At 60.6% G+C, this 23,615-nt stretch overlaps 2 protein-coding genes across 3 annotated transcripts in view; one reads left to right on the plus strand and one right to left on the minus strand.

The window, feature by feature from the left end:
• Positions 1 to 9,946, plus strand: part of FARSA (phenylalanyl-tRNA synthetase subunit alpha) — a 10,813-nt gene extending 867 nt beyond the window's left edge. Inside the window, exons 2-13 of one of the 2 annotated variants that reach the window (XM_075061289.1) lie at positions 1,558 to 1,717; positions 2,095 to 2,193; positions 2,566 to 2,684; positions 3,557 to 3,649; positions 4,925 to 5,053; positions 5,603 to 5,718; positions 6,114 to 6,198; positions 6,639 to 6,738; positions 6,883 to 7,051; positions 7,975 to 8,052; positions 8,677 to 8,791; positions 9,631 to 9,946. In XM_075061289.1, the coding sequence (XP_074917390.1) occupies positions 1,715 to 1,717; positions 2,095 to 2,193; positions 2,566 to 2,684; positions 3,557 to 3,649; positions 4,925 to 5,053; positions 5,603 to 5,718; positions 6,114 to 6,198; positions 6,639 to 6,738; positions 6,883 to 7,051; positions 7,975 to 8,052; positions 8,677 to 8,791; positions 9,631 to 9,736 (1,212 nt within the window). In that variant the 5' untranslated portion in view covers positions 1,558 to 1,714 and the 3' untranslated portion in view covers positions 9,737 to 9,946. The remainder of the gene's footprint in view (positions 1 to 1,557; positions 1,718 to 2,094; positions 2,194 to 2,565; positions 2,685 to 3,556; positions 3,650 to 4,924; positions 5,054 to 5,602; positions 5,719 to 6,113; positions 6,199 to 6,638; positions 6,739 to 6,882; positions 7,052 to 7,974; positions 8,053 to 8,676; positions 8,792 to 9,630) is intronic. The other variant, XM_032789916.2, reaches the window with a different exon arrangement.
• A 983-nt stretch (positions 9,947 to 10,929) lies between these two features.
• The window catches only part of SMIM44 (small integral membrane protein 44), a 25,078-nt gene continuing 12,392 nt past the window's right edge, over positions 10,930 to 23,615 (minus strand). Inside the window, exons 3-5 of the mRNA XM_032789906.2 lie at positions 17,334 to 20,562; positions 13,242 to 13,551; positions 10,930 to 11,675 (exon numbers count right to left, since the gene is read on the minus strand). Coding sequence (XP_032645797.1) covers positions 11,521 to 11,675; positions 13,242 to 13,491 — 405 coding nt within the window. The 5' untranslated portion in view covers positions 13,492 to 13,551; positions 17,334 to 20,562 and the 3' untranslated portion in view covers positions 10,930 to 11,520. The remainder of the gene's footprint in view (positions 11,676 to 13,241; positions 13,552 to 17,333; positions 20,563 to 23,615) is intronic.

The following is a 23,615-nucleotide window of genomic DNA, read 5'->3' on the forward strand; positions in this document are numbered from 1 at the left end:
GGTGGGGGGGCTCATAGGGAATGGGGGTGGGGAGGGCCACGTTGACGTGGCCTTAGGACACCAGCTTCTCTCCACCCCACTCCCCCTTAGAAAAGGTCCCTTCTCCTGTACAGGAAACTCCTCACTTAACGCTGCAGTTCTGTTCCTGAAAAATGTGACTCTGAGCGAAACAATGTTAAGTGAATCCAGTTTCCCCATAAGAATTAATGTAAATGGGGGGGGGGGGTTACGTTCCAGGAAAAAAATTTTCACCAGACAAAAAACTATATATTATATAGATATACACACAGCATATGTTTTAAACAAACAATTTAATACTGTTCACAGCTATGGTGCTTGTGAAGCTTGGCTGAGGTGGTGGAGTCAGAGGATGGGATATTTCCCAGGAAATGCCTTGCTGCTAAATGATGAAGTTGCACTTGGCTGAGCCCTCAAGGATTAAGACATTGTTAATGGAGCCTCTCACACAAGGGAGCGGAGACAGCACAGTCCGTGTTCCCTCCCTGCTCTATATGGAGAAGGGATAAGCAGGGGGAGGGACACATCCTGATATTAGCCCCCCTTTCCCCCCCTGCCCAGCAAGCAGGAGTGTCTGGGAGCAGCTCCAAGGCAGAGGGCAGGAGCAGCACATGGCAGTCGGGGGAGGGACAGCTGAACTGCCGATTGCTAGCCTGCTGGGTGGCTGCAGCACAGGGAATTTAGGGGATTGGGGAGCTGATGGGGGGGCTGCTGATCTCTCCTGGTTACAAGCCCCCGCCAGTAAGCTGCAACGGCTGCTCTTCCTGCAAGCAGTGGACAAAGCAGGCGGCTGCCAAATGATAGAAGGGAGCATTGCACAACTTTAAACCAGCATGTTCCCTAACTGATCAGCAACGTAACAACGAAACAGGACAACTTTAAGTGAGGTGTTACTGTATCTCTCTTTACCCTGATACCCCTCCACACACCCACTGCCTCTGAAATCCCTCCTTGATCCTCTCCCCCCAAACCATCTTCCTTGTCCCCGTCCCAGTCATTCCTAGTATCTCTTTGATCCTTGCAGGACCTCTCTGCACTTCTCACCCTGCCCTTCTTGAACAGCCATGGAGTTGTGCCAGGTCCTGGCCGGCCTGGAGTAGGCCAAGCTGTGGCTGTTGGCGTATCCATGGTATCCCTATAATCACTCACTGTCCTTTTAAGCTTGTTCTGTCGGTCTCAACGATGTCTGGTGGCAGCAAGTCCCGCAGAATTTTCACTTGATAACTACATAATCTGTGGAACTCCCTGCTACAGGATGTTGCTGTGGTCAAGAGCTCAGCAAGATTCAAAGCGCAATAGCAGAAATATCCTGAAGGGCGATTGCTGATGCCAAAATAAGAGTCCCAGAGAGGATAAAAACACCTCATGCTGCCCAATCAATCTAGGAGGGAACAGGAGGAGACCTTCATGGGGCAAATTACCCCTCCGGCCTGCTCTGTGGCTCTCGTGACTTCCTCTGAAGCTCTTGGTACTGAACACTGTCAGACAGGATACTGGGCCTTGGGTCTGATCCAGTGTGACGGTCCCCGTACTTCACAGCTCCCCTGTGTGCTCCCCTCAGGTCATCGAGGCTGAGCAGCGATCCTCTAAACGCTGGGAGCTGACGCCTGAGGGGAAGGAGATCGTCCAGGAGGGAAGCCACGAGGCGCGTGTCTTTGACAGCATCCCTGCCGAAGGGCTGCCCCAGAGTGAGCTGATGGTGAGGCTGACTTCCCATCCCCCATCTCACCTCTTCCATGTCTCATCTCCTGCCAGAACTTCGCTGTTCTACGTTCTTCAGCCTGGGAGGCAGGACTCCTGGGTTCTCTTCCTGGCTCTGGGAGGGGAGTAGGGCTACAGACTGGAGCGAATGGGGGTTGGGCGTCAGGAAGCCTGGGTCTCTTTATAAAATTGAGATGACTCTCTGGCCTTCACCGTGAGGGTTGTTGTGATGCTCGACCAAGTGTCTGTAAACAGCTCCGAGCCCGGGGGTGGGGGGGGGGGGGGGGGCAGAATTCCTGCTTGTCCCCCCTTTCTCTGGGGGTGTTTCTCTTCTACTCCGCCTGGATCTGAAATCTCCCTTGTGTCTCGTTGCAGAAACTGCCGAGTGGGAAAGTGGGGTTCAGCAAGGCCATGTCCAACAAGTGGGTGCGGCTGGACAAGAACGCGGACGGGGGTCCACGCGTCTTCCGGGCCGTGAGTGTTCCGTGATGGGGCTTTCGTCTGAAGGGAGATTTCCAAGCTGGGCCCACAATCCCCCTTTGAATCTCCCCTCCTGGGCCGAGCAGAGACCCTTTAGCTCTCGCAGGTTGAGCAGGTTGAGCGGTGAGCACCGGGTGGATGGTTGGACCCCTGGGCGGAAAGGCACAAGGTTATTCCACCCTCTGCCAGTAAGAATGGCACGGTGCTGTCACAGCTCGAGCCGCTGGGCCAGGCTGCCTTGGGCACCTGTGGAGGCTGCTTCCCCATTCCCAGCAGGGCAAGGGGAATGCTCCCATGCCCAGGGGTGTCCTCACACCCAGCTGTGCACCTCTGGGGGGTGCTCACTGCTGCCCTCCTGGCCCCCAGGTGGAGAGCGTGCAGGACTCGGTGCGGGAGAAGCTGCAGCTGGTGCAGCAGGGAGAGGCTGAGAGCCTGGAGGAGAAAGACAGGAACGAATTGAAGAAGCGGAAACTCCTGATGGAAGTGTGAGCTGCGGCCCCCCCCCCTCACCCCCTCCCCTGGCTTGGATCCCTCTGCTGCTGCAGCATGGTCAGGAGTCAGGGATTCTCCCCAGCAGTAATGTGAGCTGAGCCCCCCCCTCGCCCCCTCCCCTGGCTTGGATCCCTCTGCTGCTGCAGCATGGTCAGGAGTCAGGGATTCTCCACAGCAGTAATGTGAGCTGAGCCCCCTCCCCCCCACCCCCTCCCCGGCTTGGATCCCTCTGCTGCTGCAGCATGGTCAGGAGTCAGGGATTCTCCCTAGCAGTAATGTGGGGTGCTGGGGCTCCCCTGTGCTCAGGGAGTAGGCATGGGTCTGATTGTCCCTGTGGGGTGCACATTCCCCTCTCCCCACCAGAGGGCAGCAGCTGGTGGGTCTGTCTCGCTGCATCTGTGCAGAGTCCCTAATCCAGTCACTCTCCAGGCCCCTGCTCCTGGTCTGTCCTGTGGTGGTGGGGCAGCTCGCCGTGTCTGACAGCCCCACACCTCTCCCCCGGCTGTGCTGCTTAGCCAGCCTGGTGCTGGGCCCCCAGCCGGGATGTCCAGTCCTGCCAAGGGCTGGCTTTGTCCTGGCTCGTGGATTGTAGCAGCCGGCATGGGTGCAGCCTGCTCAGGCTACAGCACCCAGCGTGCAGGGTGGCTTGGGCGAAGACGGAATGGGCCACGCTGGGATCTGTTGGCTAGATGAGCTAGGCCGTCACTTCAAAGGCCAGTAGAAGTCCCAAGGGCCCGATGTGGTTCGTTAGGCAAATGGGCTGCCTGGCTCTGCTGTGTTCTTCCCCCAGTCCCAAGCGATGATCTTCGGTGCTAGGCTTCCTGCTGGGGTCACCTCTCCTCTCCTCTCCCCTTCTTGGGTACAGGATCATCAAGACCTACTGGATCCGGAAAGGCAGCGCCTTCAGCACCACGGTCACCAAGCAGGAGACGGACCTCACTCCAGAGATGCTTGCCAGGTGAGGCGCACGCTGCCTCCGTCAGAGCCGGCGGCCTTGCTCTCCGTGCTGCGCTAGGAACGTGGCAGAGCTGCCGCAGTGCACCCATAAACGTAGCCCTTGGGAATCCCTCTGCAGACAGCCAGGGCCTCCCTGCCCTGGCAGGGCTCTGCGGCTTCTGTGATGGCAGGCGGGGCTCCCCCAGTGGGCTCGCACGCTGGGTAAAAGGCCATGCACGAGCCTGTAAGAACAGCGGGAGCTGCGAGGAACTGTGGGTTGTTTTTTTTTATGGCTGCCGCACAGTTGAGTGGTGGTGTGGCCCCACATGGCAGGTCACAATCCACAGACCCAGGTTTGGCCCAGCTTCCCCTTCAGGCCAGATACGAGTGGTGTTTTGTCTTGGCGTGTGGGGTCACAACGCCACTCAAAAAACCTGCTTTTGTGCAGTTTTGGCTGGGGGTGGAACATGGGGTTTTATGGCGTTGGAACCGACCTCACCGAGACTGCAGTGTTAACAAGCCACGACCACAACTTTTGAACTCAAATCTCTCGACTTGCTGGCAGCCTCCGCTCTTCCCCAATGTCTAGACGCTAGAGTCGCTCCTGGGCGGACAGGGGGCGAGGAGGTGAGGGGATGCTAGTGTCACCCAAGCAGCTTGGAGTGCCGGTACCGCAGGGCCCATGGGGTGGGGGTTCTGACGGCTAGGCGGCCATGGGGCAGCTGAGCAGCTGGGTGTGGGGAGTACAGTGCCTCGGGCAGAGCTCGTGTCCCCCCTTGGCGAGGGGGTGGGGGCTGTTGGCTCAGGAAGCAGCTGGGGTTGCTCTCTGCTTGGTGACTGCTCATGGCAGGGGTGGGAGTGTGAAGCTGACGACACCCGATTCTCTGGCTTCAGCTGGGACAGTTGGCTTCCCTCCTGCCCCGGCAGCTCCCACTGCTTCCTCTTTCCCCGCTTCCAGCTACGGCTGAAATGTTGACTTGGCCCCGTTCTCTGGGCTCTTCCTCCACATTCGCTGCGGGTTCAAATCCCCCTGGGCCCCTCTCCCCTCACTGGTAGATGTACAACGTCCATGTGGCTCAGCCTGGTGGGGCTTTCAGACAAGCCCTGCATGGACGCTGGCTGTGGCCTGGGTCCTCTTGTCCCCACTATTGCGTGCTGGCTGGCTGCTGCCCTCCACCCCAGAGATGGCTGCATTTCAGCAGCACGTTGGATGGAAGGTGCGGTACAAGGCCTGTTACTCGCTCAGTCGGTTCCCCAGGGCTCGCCCCCTGTGACCTTCCCCCCCATTCATCCACAGCGGCTCGTGGCGTGACCTGAAGTTCAAGGCGTACAACTTCGAGGCGCTGGGGATCATGCCCGAGAGCGGGCACCTCCACCCGCTGCTCAAGGTCCGCACGCAGTTCAGACAGATCTTCCTTGAGATGGGGTGAGTAGCCGCGTGTGCCCCTTCAGTCCCTACCCTGGCGATAGGGATGGGGCATCTGCCCGGGGGGGCAGCGGTGCAGAATGCAGAACGTGTCCTGCAGTGGTGGGTACTGGCCAGGGTCTGCACAGCTGGTGCCAGCCCTCTCTTCGGGAGGGGCAGGGAGACAGCACCCGCTAGGTGCCAGCCAGCCAGGCCCGGGACTGTTCCCTTCAGCATGATCTCCAGTGTTGCTAGCCAGGACTCCTGGGTTCTCTCCATGGCTCAGGGAGGGGAGGGGGTGTAGGGGTTAGAGCGAGTCCTGGCTCAGCTGTTCCTTTGCTGGGTAGCTTTGGGCAAGTCACTCCCCTCTCTGTGGCCAGTGGTGCTGCCTGGTGCCGCCTCCCAGGGGGTGGGTGCGCGTGAAAGCTGCTGTGGGCTCCTCTTGTGACATCTCCTCTCACCATCCAGGGGCCTTGTGCCCCTGCCCATGGGTGGCAGTGCCCGCACAGTGCCAGGACTGCCCTGCGCTCTCTGGAGCGGGGGGTGCTCACTGGTCCCGGTCTCGCTCAGTTTCACAGAAATGCCCACCAATAACTTCATCGAGAGCTCCTTCTGGAACTTCGACGCCCTCTTCCAGCCGCAGCAGCACCCGGCCCGTGACCAGCACGACACCTTCTTCCTGCAGGGTCAGTCATCTGCCAGCAGGCCCATCCGCAGCCCTCTAGGGGCGCCGCCTGCACCCCAGGGCTGGCTCCTGTGCGAGCTTGCAGGGTCTCCACCAGTCCCTACCTGGCCAGGGCTCCTTATCGCAGAGGCGCTGTGGGAAGTTCACAGAGTCCCAGCGCCCCCCCCTCCCACCCCCGGGCTGGGGTGCAGTGAGGGGCCAGACGCTCACCCAGCCCTGCGGCTAAATGGGGGGTATCTAGCTGGGGGGAGGGTGCAGCATCTTTCACCCACATTAGCCCCACTTGCCACCTCTGCTGTCCCTTGGGCCCCCTCCCAGACCATCTAGCATCCCTGGTTCCCTGGTGGCTTAGGGGGAGTCACTCCAGCCCCCTTTGCACCTCCTCGATTCCCCCAGATCCTGCTGAAGCCACGGACTTCCCCATGGACTACCTGAAGAGAGTGAAGAAGATCCACTCGCAAGGAGGCTACGGCTCCCAGGGGTGAGCGTCCCCCGCTGGCCGGCTGGGCTTGGAGCCCAAGAGGCTGATCTCGGGGTGGGGGTGGGAAATGGGACATGAGGCCTTTCTTCTCTGGGGACGCTTGCTCTGATCCAGCCCAGGCTGGGTGGGGTGCCTGGTTTAGGGGGGCAGGGAATGGGATTCGGGGCCTCTCCACTCTAGGCTGCTCCTTTGGGCTGGGGCAGCTCCCCCTGCCCCCCCTTGGCTGCTTGTGGCACCTGCCTCTGTCCCTCAGGTACCGCTTAACCCTTCAGTGCCTGGATTCACAAAGTTCAGCTGGGAGCTCGCCTGCATTGGGGGGACTGTAGGGTGGGGGGGGCACGTTCCACCCTCCCCTTCCCCCAGCGATGTCTCCCCTGCAGCCTGGTGCCGGGGGGACTCTCCCTACCCATGTCCAGCGTGTCCTGGCTCCCACCCCCCAGGTACAAATACGACTGGAAGCTGGAGGAGGCGCGGAAGAACATCCTGCGGACGCACACCACAGCCGTCAGCGCCCGCATGCTCTACCGGCTGGCTCAGCAGGTGGGAGGTGCCACAGTCCCCCCCGGGCGGGGGGCAGAGCTCTGCTGCCTGCAGTTTTGGGGCTCAAGGGGCCGGGATCCCATGCTGCGGTGGGCGGGGGTGGGCTGGGGCTGTGACTGACACCTCTCTTCCCTGCCCCCCCAGGAGAAGTTCACCCCAGCCAAGTATTTCTCCATTGACCGGGTCTTCCGGAATGAGACGCTGGATGCCACCCACCTGGCCGAGTTCCACCAGATCGAGGGGGTGGTGGCCGACTACGGGCTGACGCTGGGGGACCTCATGGGCACCCTCAGGGAGTTCTTCACCAAACTGGGTACGGGGGGCAGAGCTCTGGGTGCGGGCGGGTGGAGAGCTGGCAGGATGGGGGTCCCTGGTAGGGGGCTGGGGCTGGCGTTTGGGGGCACTCGGCGGTACCCGCTGCCAGCCAAGGCCCTGGGCAAAGCCCAACCCAGGGCTGAGCTTCTGCCACCAATAGGGACCAGAGGAGGGTCCTGGCAGGGGGCCAGGCGGGGGGAGATGTAGTAGGGGACATGGGGTCTGGCAGGCTGTGGGGTGGGTGCAGGGAGGATGGGGCCCGGCCAGGGTGTGGGGTGGCTGTGGGGGGTGGGGCCAAGGCAGACCATGGGGGCCTGGGCAGGGTGTGTGGGTGGCTGCAGGGGGCCTGGGCCTGGCAAAACTGTGATGTGTGGGGTGCAGGGAGGAGGGGGCCCGGGCAGGGCGTGTGGGTGGCTGCGGGGGGGCCCAGTGGGGTGCAGGGAGGAGGGGGCCTGATGAGGCCGTGAGGTGGCTGCAGGGGGACCAGCAGGGCATGTGGGTGGCTTCGGGGGGCCTGGTAAGGCCGTGGGGTGGCTGCGGGGAGCCCAGGCAGGGCATGTGGGGGGCCTGGGCAGGGCATGCAGAGGGCCTGGCGAGGCTGTGGGGTGTGGGGTAAAGGGAGGAGGGGGCCCAGCGAGGCTGTGGGGTGGCTGCGGGGGACTCGGGCAGGGCATGCGGGTGGCTGCAGGGGGCCTGGCAGGGCATGCGGGGGGCTGTGGGGGGCCTGGGCAGGGCATGCAGGGGGCCTGGCGAGGCTGTGGGGTGTGGGGTAAAGGGAGGAGGGGGCCTGGCGAGGCTGTGGAGTGGCTGCGGGGGACTCGGGCAGGGCATGCGGGTGGCTGCAGGGGGCCTGGCAGGGCATGCGGGGGGCTGTGGGGGGCCTGGCAGGGCACAGGCTCTCACGGGCCCGTCTCTCGGCAGGGATCAGCCAGCTGCGTTTCAAGCCGGCGTACAACCCCTACACGGAGCCCAGCATGGAAGTGTTCAGCTACCACCGAGGTGAGGGGGCGCCAGCCCCACACAGCCGGATCAGCCCCTTCTCGGGGAAGGGAGCTGCAGGTGGGGTGGCATGAGCCCCCCAGCCAGGCCGAGCCGTGGTGCCGGCTGCAGCGTCTCCAGCCCCCGCCCTGATCCTGAGCCGCACAAACCAGCCCTGGGCGGCGGGAGGCCCGTGGTCAGCTGGGGGGCTCCTGCTCTCCACTGACGCGCCCTGCACATCCGTACCTGGCCCAGCGGCAGCAGCCAGCCCAGGGATCCCCAGGCGCAGCCCCCCACATCCAGTCCCACAGGGACAAAGGGGTCAGGGTTTGGGGTGGGGGCTGGGCCAGCAGCCCCGGCCCCATGCCAGGGCCTTGGATCCCACTCAGAAGAGAACCATCTGCTCCAGTCGCTTCTCTAGACTCCTGGGAGCATCTCCCCCGGCTCCATCGCCCTGCTTGGGGGGGTCCAGCCGGGACTAACCGAGCGGCCCGGGAGCATCTCTCCCCCGGCTCCATTGCCCTGCTTGGGGGGGCTCAGCCAGGACTAACCGAGTGGCCCGGGAGCGTCTCTCCCCTCGGCTCCATCGCCCTGCTCGGGGCCTGGCCGGGACTAACGGAGCTGCCATCTCCCTTCCCGTTGCAGGTCTCCAGAAGTGGGTGGAGGTGGGTAATTCGGGGATCTTCCGCCCGGAGATGCTGCTGCCGATGGGGCTGCCGGAGGGTGTGTCGGTCATCGCCTGGGGCCTCTCTCTGGAGCGGTGAGGAGGATGGGGGGGAGGGGTGGGCACGCGTGCGCTCACAGGCGGCTGTGAGGGGGCAGTCAGGGCCCCTTGCAGCTCCTGCTAATGTGGGGGGCATAGGGCTGGCCATGCTGGGAAGGGGATGGAGACCCCCAGCGTGTGCCGCGGCTGCCGGGCAGCTCCCAACTTGTCCCTGTGCCCACCTGGCGCCCGGCACTGCCCGTAGACAGTAACGACGTGTGCTAGTCCCCGTGTAATCCTGCGCCTCCGGGGGGCGTCTGCACAGCCCAGGCGGAGCTCGGGCCCAGCGCCCCTCAGCCGGGGTGACTGAGCCAGGGGGCTTCCAGCCAGCAACTGCCTAGATCTCTGGATGGGGAGTGAGGGGCACTGGCAGAGCTGGGGGGCGGGAGCCCAGGGCTGGGCTAACAGGGCTGCAGGGCAGGGCTCAGAGGCACTGGCAGAGCTGGGGGGCAGGAGCCCAGGGCTGGGCTAACAGGGCTGCAGGGCAGGGCTCAGAGGCACTGGCAGAGCTGGGGGGCAGGAGCCCAGGGCTGGGCTAACAGGGGGCTGCAGGGCACGGCTGAGGGGCACTGGCAAAGCTAGGGGACAGGAACCCGGGGCTGGGCTAACAGGGGGCTGCAGGGCGAGGCTGGGGGGCGGGAGCTCGGGGCTGGGGGGCGCGACTGAGGGGCTGCGAGGCAGGACTGAGGGGCACGGGCAGAGCTTGGGCGAGGGATCCCACCTTTCCTGGAGTTCGGGACGTGCTCGGCCTGTGCCCTTGGCTGCCCAGCAGAGGGTCCCTTATGGGGGGTGAGCAGCAGGGCCGCACCCCCCCTAACACCTGCCTTCTCCTCCAGCCCCACCATGATCAAATACGGCATCAACAACATCCGGGAGCTGGTTGGGCACAAGGTGAACCTGCAGATGGTGTACGACGGCCCCCTCTGCCGCCTGGACTCGTAGGCGCCAGCCCCCGGCCTGGCCCCCTCTGCCGCCTGGACTCGTAGGCGCCCGGCCCCGGCCCCACCCCATAGCTATTAGTGTCCGCTCCGGGGGCTCCCCCTCTGCACTGGGCCGGGGCTGCCCCCTTCTGTCCAGCGCGGGGGGACACGGCGGAGCGGCCCGGGCCGGCGCCTGCAGCCTGTGGTGCACAATAAAGGGCTGGTGTCTGGGCTGGCGCCTCAGCTCTGTTTGGAAGGGGGCGGGTGCAGGGCCACTTCCCCATGGAGCGCGCTCCTTCCGGCTGGCTGGGGGGGCGGGGGAAGGACTCCTGGGTCCTGTTCCTGGCTCGGGGGCCTGGTGGGGGTGGGAGTCAGGATGCCAGGTTCTCCCCTGGCTGTGGGCGGGCAGTGGGGTGTAGGGGTTAGTGCAGGGGCCTGGGTGCTCTCCCTCCCAGCCCTGTTTGTACATAGGGTGACTGCCCCCCACATGATGGGGGCAGGGCCTGCCCCACAGCTGCAAAGGCAGGGGCAGCATGTTTGGGGGCGGTGATTTCCTGACCCCCACCACCTGCCTGGAGTGTGTGCTGGGGGCTTTGTTCAAAGGGGGGTGGGGTGAGTACAGAGCTGGGGGAGCCCCATGGCCCCTTCCTCTGCAGGGCCTGGATGTGGGAGAATGGGAGTGAAATCACCTCAGCCCCAGGACTGGACTAGCAGGGGCTGTGGGTCAGGAGTGAGGGGCCCCAGCAGAGCCGAGGGTGGGGGGCAAGGCTGAGAGAACAGGCTGCGGGTCGGGAGTGAGGGGCACTGGCAGATCCAGAGCGGGGGCAGGGCTGGGAGAGCGGGGGCTGCGGGTTTTGAGTCAGGGGAACCGGCAGATCCGGGAGATGGGGGGCAGAGCTGGGCTAGCAGGGGCTGCAGGTGGGGAGTGAGGGGCACCGGCAGATCCGGGGGTGGGGGGGCAGAGCTGGGCTAGCAGGGGCTGTGGGTTGGGAGTGAGGGGCACTGGCAGATCTGGAGAGGGGGCAGGGCTGCGGGTCGGGAGTGAGTGGTGCTGGCAGATCCGGGGGTGGGCAGGGCTGGGGGAGCGGGGGCTGTGTGGTGGGAGTGAGGGGCCAGGGCTGGGCTAGCAGGGGCTGCGGGTCGGAAGTGAGGGGGGCCGACCCCCCCAGCACGTGGGCTGAGGGCCGCATGAACCAATGGCCGGAGCCAGGGCCATTTTCAGAGTCAATGTTTTATTTGACAAACGGATCCGTCCCTGGTGCTGCCTGAGCCCCGAGGGGCCCCTCCCCCACAGGGGCCTCAGGGCAGGGGCTGTGGCCAGAGCCATGTGCCCCCCGTCCTGAGTGCAGGGGGGCTTCTGGCTGGGGGGAAGTGGCCCTGCTGTGCCCCCCACTCAGAGGGGCCCATAGGCAGCACCTGCCCTTCCCTTCGCCAGGCCTTGCCTTGCTCACGCCCCCCCCCCCCGAGCACAGACCCGCCCTCCTGGGTCCTGGCCCCTCTGTGGGGTGCAGCTGCAGGGCCAGCAGGAAGCTCCGCTGGTGGGGGTCACTAGCCACTGACAGTCCCCCAGCCGGGTCGTTGGCGTCAGCGAGGCCCCAAAGTGGCAGAGGAGACGGGGCTGGGGGCGAACAGCTGTCCCCCCTGATGGCCACGGGGGGTCCTTGCCTGCCCTCAGGCACCGTCCATCCCAGCTGGGCCTCTGGGCTCCGCGGCGTGTTGGGCTGGTGGCCGGCGCAGCTCGCTGGTCTCTGGGTGCACCCGCAGGCTCAGCCCCTCCTGTCCATGGCTGGGGGGGGGGGGCCTGCCCTATGTGGGCTGGGCCCCCCCCTGCAGCATGATGTGCACCTCGCCGGGGCTATGGGGCTCAGCCATGGGGGGCTGCGCACGGTGGAACACTGCAGGGGGCGGGGGCGCAGTGTCCGAGTCGTTCTCCTTGTCGGGCTGTGGCCCCAGCAGCCAGTCTGGGGGGAGAGGGGACAGCAGTGAGGGGGGACGTCTCCCTGCCCCCCAGCTCCACCCTGTGTCACTGCACTCTGAGCCTCTCAGGCACTCTTAGTCTGCATCTCTGTGTGGGGAAACTGAGGCACACAAAGCTGGGAACGGAGGAGGGGAATCCTGCTCCTATTTAGGACTCTTGGGTTCTAGCCTGGCTCGGGGAGGGGAGGGGGGGCTAGTGGTTAGAGCAGGGGCCTAGGAGCACAGTTCTCCAAGTGTCTTTATAGCTGCTGCCTCCACCCCTGCAGGGGGCAGCTTGGACTGTTCTGAGCCTGTTGGGGGTTCCCCTGGGTCACAGCCCTGAGCTGCTTGGGGGGTGCCTGGGCCCCCGTCCCAGGGAGAAGGACTCTTCTCTCCCCAGAGTAGGGGGAGGCTCCCAGCAGGAGGAGTGGGGGCTCCTTCTCCATGGCCCATCCCCTGGCTTCGAGCTCTTGTAAGCAGCCTGCCTGGCTGCAGCAGACTTCTGAGGGGGGAGGATTTGAAACCTAAAAGGCTCAATCCCTGCCCCCTCGCCCTGCCGGGTTTTTGAGTTTTTAAAAACTCAGTTTTAACGGCAGCCTTTGGAAACAGCTGGTTAGACTCGTAGGTCAGAAGGGACCAATATGATCATCTAGTCTGACCTCCTGCACAAGGCAGGCCACAGAACCCCACCCATCCACTTTTATAACAACCCCTAACCCATGACTGAGTTATTGAAGTCCTCAAAATTGTGGTTTGAAGACCTCAAGCTGCAGAGAATCCACCAGCAAGAGACCCAAGCCCCACGCTGCAGAGGAAGGCGAAAAACCTCCAGGGCCACTGCCAATCCGCCCTGGAGGAAAATTCCTTCCCGACCCCAAATATGGCGATCAGCTAAACCCTGAGCATGTGGGCAAGACTCACCAGCCAGCACCCAGGAAAGAATTCTCTGCAGTAACTCAGATCCCACCCCATCCAACATCCCCTCACAGACCATTAAGCAGACTTATCTGCTGATAATCCAAGATCAATTGCCCAAATTAAACTATCCCATCATAACACCCCCTCCATATACTTATCAAGCTTAGTCTTAAGGCCAGATAAGTCTTGTTGTTTTTCCGGGTGTGAATCCCACCCCCCAGCAGCGTCAGTCCACACTGGTGCTTGTCCGTGCGAGAGCTCTCGCCAACCCAGCTCCAGCTCGTGGCGGTGGGTTTATTCTCTCTCCCCTTCACCAGGACACTCCAGCCTGCAGTGTGACCTCGGCCAAGTCCCTACCCTGCGCTGGGCCTCGCTTTGCCCTTCTGTGAAATGGGGCTAATGCTGCTGCCCTTCCAGTGCGCAGGGGCTGCCTGAGGGACAGTGCCAGAGCAGAGGGGTTATGACACAGGCGTTCCCCTGCTGCTGCGCAGCCACCTCTGGGGTGGAACATGGCAGCTGTTTAACATCCCACAGTGCCAGCGGGGCAGGGGAAGTTGAGGCTGCCCTCGGGCTTCAACCAGGCAGCAAGGGAGGAGGATTTACCGCTCGCGCCCCTCCTGCAGCATCTGTCCGTCTCTCCCGCCCCCACTCACCTACGAGGTCATGGGCCAGGTCCTTGATGAGGTGCCCCACGATGGCGTAGGCGACGCCCACCACCACCAGGGCCGCCATGAGGAGGTAGAGCACAGCCTTGGGCAGGGGGATGAGGTCGCGGACGGGCGGCTTGTACTCGCTGTACAGGGGCTGCTCGTTGGCGGACGAGTGCTGGGACAGGAGCCCCACCAGCTCGGTGCGATTGAGGCTGGTCAGGTTCACGAGCTGCAGGGCGGACACAGCTTCCATGCCCTGGCGGGGAGGCGCCTGGACGCCTGGGGCAGGAGCTTCGGGGTGGATGGAGACGGCCTGCAGCATGGGGACAACGGTCTTGTTATCTCTGTTATGGATGGGGAAACTGAGGCAAGGGGTGGGGCTTGGCTCATGTAGCGAGTCAGTGATGGCTGGGAATCGACCCCCAGAATCCTGCCTCCTACCCCCTCCTTATCTGCTACACTGCGCAACTTCCTGCTTCGGGGAGAAAAACCCAGTCCTGGCCCCACTAACCACTATACCACACTCCCTTCAAGGAGGTGGGATGAGAACCCAGGAGTCCTGGCACCCTGTCCGCTGCTCTAACCACTTCACATCACTCTCCTGCCAGAGCCATGGATAGAACCCAGGAATCCTGGCTCCCTGTCTGCTCCCCCTCCATCTCCTAGTCCCCTCCCAGAGCTGGGGATGGAACCCAGGAGTCCTGGCTCACTAGTCTCTGCTCTAACCACTTGACCCTACTCCCCTCCCCAAGCTGGCATCAGAATCAGAAGTCATGACTGCTTTATTGTACAACTTCCAGGCTAAGAACCCAGGAGTCCTGCTGCTCCATGTCTAACCACTAGACCACCCCCCCTTCCCAGAGGTGGGGTAAGAACCCAGGAGTCCTGACCCCCAGTCCATTTCCCCCTGCCCTGCTGGAGCTGGGAATAGGACCCAGGAGTCCTGGCTCCTGCTCCCCTGCTCTGACAAGGTGGTCAAGCCCATGTATCCCGATTCCACAGGCTTTGCTATAACCACTGGGCCTGCTTCCCCCACCCACCCTGGGGGCAGGTGAAGGGAGGGAGGGGGCTGCAGCTTGGGCTGGTGTGGAGCTGGCCTGGATCCTTTGTCATTTTCCTTGTGCTCTGGATCTTGGTCTCACGAGCAGGCGGAGCTGGGGAATCGCCCCAGGTTCCTGACCCCTGCCCAGCCCCAGCGGGACCGTTCCCCATGGCACCCCATGTGCCTCCCGCAGGCCTCCCCTGCTGCACCCTGCGGCCAGGTGTGCTCGGGTCTGGGCTCAGGCCTGGCCTGTCGCCCCTTTGGCTGATCCCCCTCGAGCAGCTGGTTAGCCACAAAGCAATGGGGGGCAGCGGCGGGGAGCTCTGGGGGGCGAGTGTGGCTCAGAGGGGAAGCTCACTCCTGCAGTGGGGCAGAGTTTGCCCATTGGGAGCTGAAGGGGCGAATTTGAGTCCTCAGCAAGGGTCAGGCCCTGTTGTGCCAGGGGCTGCACAGACCCGATCCCAAGATTGGGGTCCCCATGATGCTGGGGGCCTGACAGACCCCTGAGATCAGGGCCCACACTGGGCTGGGGGTCACAGAGAGCCCCCCTGCCCGAGATTGGGGACCCCATTAGGCCGGGCGCTGCCCACATGCAGAGTGAGAGCTCACGAGCTAATCCGCCAAGGCAGAGCTGTTACCCTCACTTTACTGCCGGGGAAATGGACCCAGAGCCCGCGCCAGGGGGCCGGTCGGACTCTCCTCCAGGCGCTGCTTCTGCTAGAAGCACTGGACCTGCCTGCCCCTCCCCAGCCATCCTGGGGGAACCAAGGGACAGACCGGCCCTGCCGCCCCAAACCTCCTCTCCCAAACGTGGCTCCGATCCTGGCGGGACCCCTCCCCCATTAAGTGCACCCATCTGGCTGTGCCAGGCTCTGCCCGCTCTGGAGCTGCCCCCTTGGGCCTTCTCAGGAGGGGGTCACCTGCAGGTGCCAACCCCCGGGCTCCAAACCCTGAGCTCATCCGACCGCCCCACAGTGGGGGGCTGGTTATCTGCCTCCGGGGGCATTTCGGGGTCACAGCACCCAGCTTGTCTCCACAGCAGGGAGCTCACAGCTCCCTCTTTGTGCCGCACTCCTGCCCCTGCCCCTAACACCAGCTACTGCAGCGTTACCACCCGCCCAGGGCTGACATGGGCTGTGGGACCCCCCCCACCAGAGCTGTGTTAAGCGTCAGGGGGCTCAGGGCTCGGTCCACACAGGCAGGAGCAGGAACAGGAGCAAGCCCTGCCTGGGGCAGTTCAGTGGTGGGCCTGGCTGCCAGCGCCCGCCTGCTCCTGTGGGGTTCAGGACTGAGCCCTGCGTTTGCACACACCCTGCGGGTGGGCGAGGCAGCCTCTGCTCAGGGTGTCTGCAGAGCAGGGAGAACAGGCCCAGCTTCGGGGCAGGGACTGTCTCCCACCACATCAGCACCTGGCACCATGGGCCCCTGACCGCAGCCAGGAGAGCATCTGTCTGTGCAGCACCTGGCACCATGGGGGGGCCCCAATCTCAGCTGGGGGATCCATGCAGCCCCTGGCACCATGGGGGGCGGCCCTGATCTCAGCTGGGGGATCCAGGCAGCCCCTGGCACCATGGGGGGGGGAGCCTGATCTCAGCTGGGGGATCCAGGCAGCGCCTGGAATCATGGGGGCCCCTGATCTCAGCTAGGGGATCCATGCAGCCCCTGGCACCATGGGGGGGGGGGCTGATCTCAGCTGGGGAATCCATGCAGCCCCTGGCACCATGGGGGGAAGCTGATCTCAGCTGGGGGAATCCATGCAGTCCCTGGCACCATGGGGTCCTCCCCACCCCACTGCCTGGATTTCGGCTGGGGCCTTGTCGTGAAGTGTCCCTTATTCTGACTTTTTTGGTCAACTCCAGGTGTTTCCCTTCCGCCCCTCGCTGGGGTGAGCAGGCCCCGGAGCCCAGAAAATGACAGGGGTGTTCGAGCAGGCCCAGGATATAAGGGCCGGACAGGAGCACTGTGCCCTCAGCCCAGCCCAGGCCTCCCTCCCTCCCAGCCAGTCCTGCCTCCAGGCCAGTAACTTCCCAGCGAGAGTCGCCCAGGCTAGATCTGGGGACTCGCCAGCGCCGCAGACCCCACCCTGGAGACAGAGTCAGTTCAAGGGTCAATTTCCTGCCCTGTTGATGGGCCCCTCCCTAGGGGGAGCCCCCAGAAGGGCCAGGGGCTGGGGGTTCCCCACTGCACGACGGGCTAATGGCCTTTGCGTCACAGTCTGCGCTGGGAGCCAAGGGCTTTGGCGAAGGCTGAGACTGGTCCTCAGCTTTCCAAGTAAAAGAACCTATGACGGCGTCAGATTGATAAGGCTTAAAATAACTCCCCCGTGGCACAGGGCAGAGCTAATGCCAGAGGCAGCAGAGGGGAAGGGGCCACAGCTGCCGGGCAAGGACATCCAGGGAGCTCTCGACTCAAACCCTAGTTAACTGTCCATCTGCTGCGACCCCACCGCCAAGGACAGGAACAGGATGTAGGAGTCCTGACTCCCAGGACCCCCTTGCAGCTCTGAGCCCACCCCGGGACCAGAGATAGCACCCAGCAGTGCTGGCTCCCAGTGCCCTAACCACTAGACCCCACTCCCCCCCCAGATCCAGGAATCCTGAATCCCAGTGCCCTAACTACTAGATCCCACTCCCCTCCCAGAGCCTGGGTTAGAACTCAGGAGTCCTGGCTCCCAATGCCCTAACCACTAGACCCCACTCCCCTCCCAGACCCAGGAATCCTGGCTCCCAGAGCACTAACCACTAGACCCCACTCCCCTCCCAGACCCAGGAATCCTGGCTCCCAGAGCACTAACCACTAGACCCCACTCCCCTCCCAGACCCAGGAATCCTGGCTCCCAGAGCACTAACCACTAGACCCCACTCCCCTCCCAGACCCAGGAATCCTGGCTCCCAGAGCACTAACCACTAGACCCCACTCCCCTCCCAGACCCAGGAATCCTGGCTCCCAGAGCACTAACCACTAGACCCCACTCCCCTCCCAGAGCCTGGGTTAGAACTCAGGAGTCCTGGCTTCCAGTGCACTAACCACTAGACACTGCTCGCCTTTCTCACCTGGGCTGCGTGGATTCCGTCTGCCCTGTTGCTTGATGGTGCATCTGTTCCCACTTGGTGGCTTCCCCCAGGTGGTGGACGGGCCAGGCCCAGCCGGGAGCGCTGCCCGGGCGGTGGGGAGCTGGGAGTCCCTGGAGCGATCAGGCAGCGTCGGACCCTCCGGAGCGCTCAGAGCGGACAGCTGGAGCGGAGCGTTAAGGGAGACGCTCCACCCACTCAGTTATGTCATTACCAGGGCTGTGGGTGATTGGCTGCCTGGGACTGTTCAATAGGGGGCATTGGGCTGTGGGGTTTGTTGCGTGAAGTTCTGCCCCGGACACCTGGACTCTATTTCCAGCTCTGGGAGGGGAGCGGAGACTAGTGGTTAGAGCAGGAGGGCTGGGAGTTAGGACTCCTGGGTTGAAGTATCAGAGGGGGAGCCGTGTTAGGCTGGATCTGTAAAAAGCAACAGAGAGTCCTGTGGCACCTTATTATTCTGTTAGTCTGTAAAGTGCCACACGACTCTGATTCCTGGGTTGTATTCTGGGTCTGGGGAGGGGAGTGAGTACTAGTGGTTAGAGCAGGAGGGCTGGGAGTCAGGACTCCTGGGTTGTATTCTGGGCCAGGGGAGGGGAGTGAGGACTAGTGGTTAGAGCAGGAGGGCTTGGGGTCAGGACTCCTGGGTTCTATTTCCCACCCTGCTGTCTGACCTTGAGTAAATCTGTTCCTCAGTTTCCCCTCCCATTCAGTGTCTACTAAGATAGTGTGCACCCAGCACAGTGCGGCCCTGGACTCGGAGTGGGGCCTGAGGCACAACAGTAACACACATGCCATGAGACTATAGGTGCATGGGGTAATTTCCAGACTTGCCTTCCTATGATGAGCTGAATTTGAGAGTCGCTGCATGGGCAGAACCCAGTGCGGGCAGGTTTCCATCTCCAGCCCTCCCCCAGGAGGGGATGGAGGGTGAAGCTGGGATCGATCGCTAGCTCCAGAGCACAATTCCAGCTGGGAGCAGTAAGGAGCCTCTGTCCTCTCTGCACTGGGGACACAGAGGCTGCGAAGGCGGGGATGGCAATCTGTGAGGCCAGGGCAGTGGTGGGCCCAGGATGGGCCCCTGCTGTTCTTCCTCACTTCACCATTCCTCCTGCTTCCCCCCTTGGGCGGCTCAGGCAGATGACGAGCTGGGAGTGCGAAGAGCAGAGGGGTGTTAACGGGGCAGTGTCAGCGCCTCTCTCTGCAGGCCTGGCGGCATGGAGCTCTCCCGGCAGAGACGTGGGAGCTGATGTGATCCAGAACAGGATGACGCAGGGGCCTGATCCTGGAGCTCTGGCTGATGTAGGGATTTGACAGGGCGGGGCCCAGTGGGCTGTGGGAGGGTTTTCACTGCCGATTCACTCAGGTGCATTCTGGCTACCAGGGTTCAGCAAATTCCACCCAACAGCGATTCCCACGGTGACTAACTGTCCTGAAGAAAGTGAGAGGGAAGGAAACAGGGAAACAGCAGGAGGGCAGATGAAATGGAGGTGAAAGAGAGACAGAGACACTAAAGAGACAGAGGGAACCACAGGGTCGGCTCTGTCCAGCAGCCTCAGCTGAAAATAAATCAGTCAATCCCCTCTGTGTTCCTCACAGTCGTGTCTTGGCTCTTCTTCAGGTGCGTCTACACTACGGAGCCCATACTGGCATAGCTATGCTGGCACAGCCCTCTGGTGTAGACGCAACCTAGACCAATACAAGTTTTTCGGTTGGTGTGGGACCACCACCCTGAACACCGTTAGCTATCTCAGCAGAAAGCCTCTTCTGTCAACACGGCTGCATCTATACTGATGGCTTTGATGGCAAAGCTACATTGGGTATGTTTTTTTCCCACCCTGACTGACACAGCAACGTTATCACTACTTCAAAGTGTAGCCCAAGCCTTTGCCACCAGGGACACTGCAGAATTCCCTGCAGATAAAGGAGTGGGGCATATGAGAGAGCAATCTTGGGTCGACCAGAAGGCAATGGACTGGTTGATCAGATGGATCTGATCTGATCTGAGTCCAGCAGCCTGAACTGCAAGGGAACCGGCCTTCTTGTCAAAGCAACCTGGCTCTGCAGAGCTGAGGGTGACCTGCTGCTAATGGTATTTAGGTGACAAGGTGAGAAGCTGAGACATCAGATGCTGGCACCTCCACTGCTATAAATATCATCCTGCTGCTCCCTGCACAGATGACAGGCTCAGAAGAGAAGCTTCAGATCTGGGTCCCCACACACAGGGCATTAGCCCTGATACACTTGACGTGTGGGAAATAAACACCGGCTGAACTTGACACGTTCAAGAAAGGAGCTGGTGGGAGGTGCCTCTAAACTTGAATCTTTCTCCTTCTCCTTTGGGTTCCATCTGTTGAGTGTCTGGGCAAGCAAGGGGCTTGAGGTGCTGGAAAGCAGAGGGGGCAGAGAGAGCGAGACAGATCTTGATGTGTACACAGTCGTCCAGCTACAGAAGTGATGTCTAAAGTGCTGTGAGCCCCCCTTTCACTCAGACTCTAGCCACGTGTGAAAGGGTCGAACGCTGCTGCAATATATGTACCCCAGGGCTGGAAGAAAGTTTACATTAAACTAGGCCCTTTCCTACCTCAACTTACATCCTAGTGTTGGGTGGGAAGGGGGCAGAATTCCATGCAGAGCCAACAGCTCAAGGGAAGCTGATTGTGACGTATCCCTGTCAGTGCTGTGGAAGTGACTAAAGCAGATGGGGGGATTGGAACTGGCAGCAAGTTACTTCCCCATCCAGTTCTGCCGAGCAAGCCGACTGCATGGCCCTGTGAGACAAAACAGGGCTTCAGTCTGGTCGGTCACTCATCACTCCTGCCTTGGTCGCTAAACCCATTTGCATGGAGCCCAGTTAGCCACAGCAGCACTGCTGTCAACTTTGAAATGGCATGCCTAAGAGAAAGGCCAAACACCCCCAAATCCCACGCCTCGAAGCTCCCCTCTCCACCAACGCTTGGCTCAGATGCCTTGGCCTCCATCTCCAAGATTACCATGCTGCCATCTCACCCTCAGTTTGCTGCATTCCTAGCGCTCTGTTCCTCCAGGGTCAGTTTCAGCATATTCCTTGTGGCCCGCGCATGCAGGCGGAGTGGATTTTTCTTTCTTGAAGTGGCACAGTTTTCAGATCTTGAATCCTCTCTGGGAAGGGGGAAAAAGCAACCAACCACCACCCCTGGTTTCATGAGGTGGAAGATGCTGCTATTCCAGGCACCTATGGATTACAAGTGTAAAAATAACACCAGCTGGAGAACTAGCCTGTGACGTCACCCAAATCCCAGATGGGAACCATTCACAAGTTCTTACTGAGCAGGGATCACGCTGAACTTCTCAATCCCAAACCTGTGAAATTCGATATTTGCCACAAAACATTTGTTTACAAAATGTTCCTTTCTTGTCCAATGATCCCTGGAGGGAGATGAGCTGTCAGATAAGGCCGGGGGAAGTGTCTATTTTATGGTCAGAGAGACAATAAACGTTATTAGTCCTCTTGCTGCCTTATGTTCTTGTTGAGTCTCTCCTCCCTAGAACTGTTAAAGCTGCCAGAACACCTGCTTCCTTAAAACAGCTGGACTTCGTGGAGATTTTCTGAGGCTATTGACTACACTACAAGCACCACATTGGCACCAGGTTTTTTCTCCATCAATGTGATTAGTCCACCATTCTTAGAGGTGGTATCTAGGTCAAGGGAAGAATTCTACATTCTGTCTACACTGGGGGTTAGGTTCACCTAAGTATGGCACCTTGGGCACAATTTTTTTCATGGCCCTGAGCGATGTAACTAGGTCAATCTAATTTTTTTGTGTAGACCAGGCCTGAGTTGCCATACTGGAACATGGCACCAGTCTCCTATTGAATTTCAGTGGGGTCTAAACACCTATTTGGAAATCCCAGCCTTCTTCAAAGGACTGTTTTTTAAATTATTCTTATTAGAAGTGAAGTCATCAGGGAAATGGAAATGAAGGCAATGACACATACATGTGAGGCATTCCCTGGTCGTAAATACTGGCTCGTTGATCAATCTGAAATGGTTATTCCTGGACAGAGACTTCCTGTGTGGAACTGAGGATGGACTATCCTTAACAAGAGAGGAGCCAGGAACTGACACAAGCTTTTTGTTCATATGTCCATTTGTGTGTAGATAGCATGATGCCTGCCTGGCCATTCAGTGGGCTCGATTCTCAGTCACACTGATAACGGTAGCATAAAGGAGGCTTAAGGTGGGTGGAAATGGCTCCAGAGTGCAGGCCCATCGGGGGGGCCACTGGCAGCAGAGCATAAAATAGAGCAGCCTCAAAGACACTGTAATTTACAGGGCCCAGCACAACCTCAGAATATGGAGACAACTAAATTGTCTTAAAGGACCCATCCTCACAAGCGAACTGAGCATCATATCCCAAGTTCTAACTTTGACTCTGCTGCACATCACTCCAGTTCCTTGTGCCTCAGTTTCCCCAACTCAAAAACAGGGGATAGCACTTTTAGATCCAAGGATTAAAACAGAAATGCATAGATCCCTCTGGGCAGGAGGATTAATATAATTTTAACTAGCCTTTGAAATACAAGTGTTCAATAATGTGAATTGCCATAAATAGGAGAAGTTACGTAGAACAAATCTATGGATTTTTATTAAGCTGTTCCAGACAGCAGTGGGTCTCTGCTTTCCTTTGCTTCTTTAATACAAGCAGGCACTGAAAACAAAGCCATCGCTTGCTGGTTTCCCATATTTCCCATATACAAGATTGGATTGGGGTGCAGGGAGTAGTGGACTCTAAAAAGCAGCAAATACATCTCAGTAGAAGTTGCCTCCCCTGGTTGGACACAATCATGCAGATTTGTATTAAAAGAGCCCTCTCACCATGAGACCAAGAGTGCCTCTGTCTATAGTGTTTTCTTTAATCATCATGTTTTCAGCACTGCTGGCAACTACCAGTTTATTTTCATTTCTTACTGGTGGGAACCTGTTGCATTCAGATGGGCATGAAGAACGCCAGGCAGGTGCATACACAACGAGATGTGGGGATGCCTTGAGATCCTGCGCTTCTGAGCTGCAGAAACCAAAATCTCTTGTGGGTGAGCCTCTCCTAGGGGCTAAAGCAACAAGTGAGGGTAGATGATGTTCATGCTTCTCCAAATAGCTCTCCCAATGCACCTGAAACCTGCCAGAAATCTGTGGCTATATAGGATTTCTTACTCATTCCTGTCCTACAGCCACCTAGGATTGAATGGAGAAAATGGGGAGAAATGAGCAGAGCTCTTCCACACCACAGGCAGCCCCTATTTCTAGAGCAATTCAGTCCTGAGCTACCCATCCCCCACAGCTCTGCTAACGTCCTTCAATCTCAGTCCCAGCTCTGAGACCCCTCAGTCCCCACCCACACCAGGGGTGTAAACAACGCTTTTTTGGGGGGTGGGGGAGAAGCTTCTGCTCCAAACTAAATGTTTCCTTTAATAGTGCAATCTCTAGACTTGGGGGGATGAAAGTTCCCCCCCCCCCACTGCAGCTGCCTACACCCAGGCCCCCTGCTAGTCCAGCTGTCCTTTGAGTAACTAATTCTGCCAAACTGTGCTGTGGTTGGATGTGCCCCCCCATCTCCCCTCCCCCAGCCTGCCCCCCTCAGCCCCTCAGCCTTCGCCCAACTTGACTACCGCTCAGCCTTCCTGACCCCCTCAGCCTTCCCCAACTAGATCTTCCTCGCTCGCCCAGCTGGACTCCTATTCCCCCTCGACTACCCAGTAGCCCTCTCCTCGGCCTGGACCCGCTCAGCCCTTTCCGGCATCTATACCATTCGCCTTGTCCTCAGTCGGACCCTAGTCTTCCACCTGACTTGCCGTTCAGCCTCTTCGTTGGACCTCAGCCTTCCAATCCGACCCTACCGGTCGCCCTTCCTCCCGTCTGGACCCCTGCTTACCCAACCTGCTTAACCCAGCTCGCCCCTCTCTCCAGTCTGGACACCCCCTCTCCTTCCATAGACCTTCCCGTCCCAGCCCCGTCTTCTCGTCTGACCCTCGCGCTCGCCAGTGACTACCGCTGCCCGCTTGCCCCCCTCAGCTCTCCCAACTAGACCTACCCAGCCTTCTCGTCTGGACCCCTTCCGCCTCTCACACTACCTACCCGCTCAGCCCCCTTCAGAGCGGCCACAGTCTGCATTCCCAGCATGACTCCTCGCCGGCTCCATCCCCCGCTTCTGCCCTTCGCCCTTATTGAGGAGCGCGAGGGCGGGGAGGGCTGATGGCAGCCGTGATTTTCTGATTTTTTGTGGTGGT

The sequence above is a fragment of the Chelonoidis abingdonii genome, chromosome 26 (assembly GCF_003597395.2).
Source record: "Chelonoidis abingdonii isolate Lonesome George chromosome 26, CheloAbing_2.0, whole genome shotgun sequence".
NCBI lineage: Eukaryota > Metazoa > Chordata > Testudines > Testudinidae > Chelonoidis > Chelonoidis abingdonii.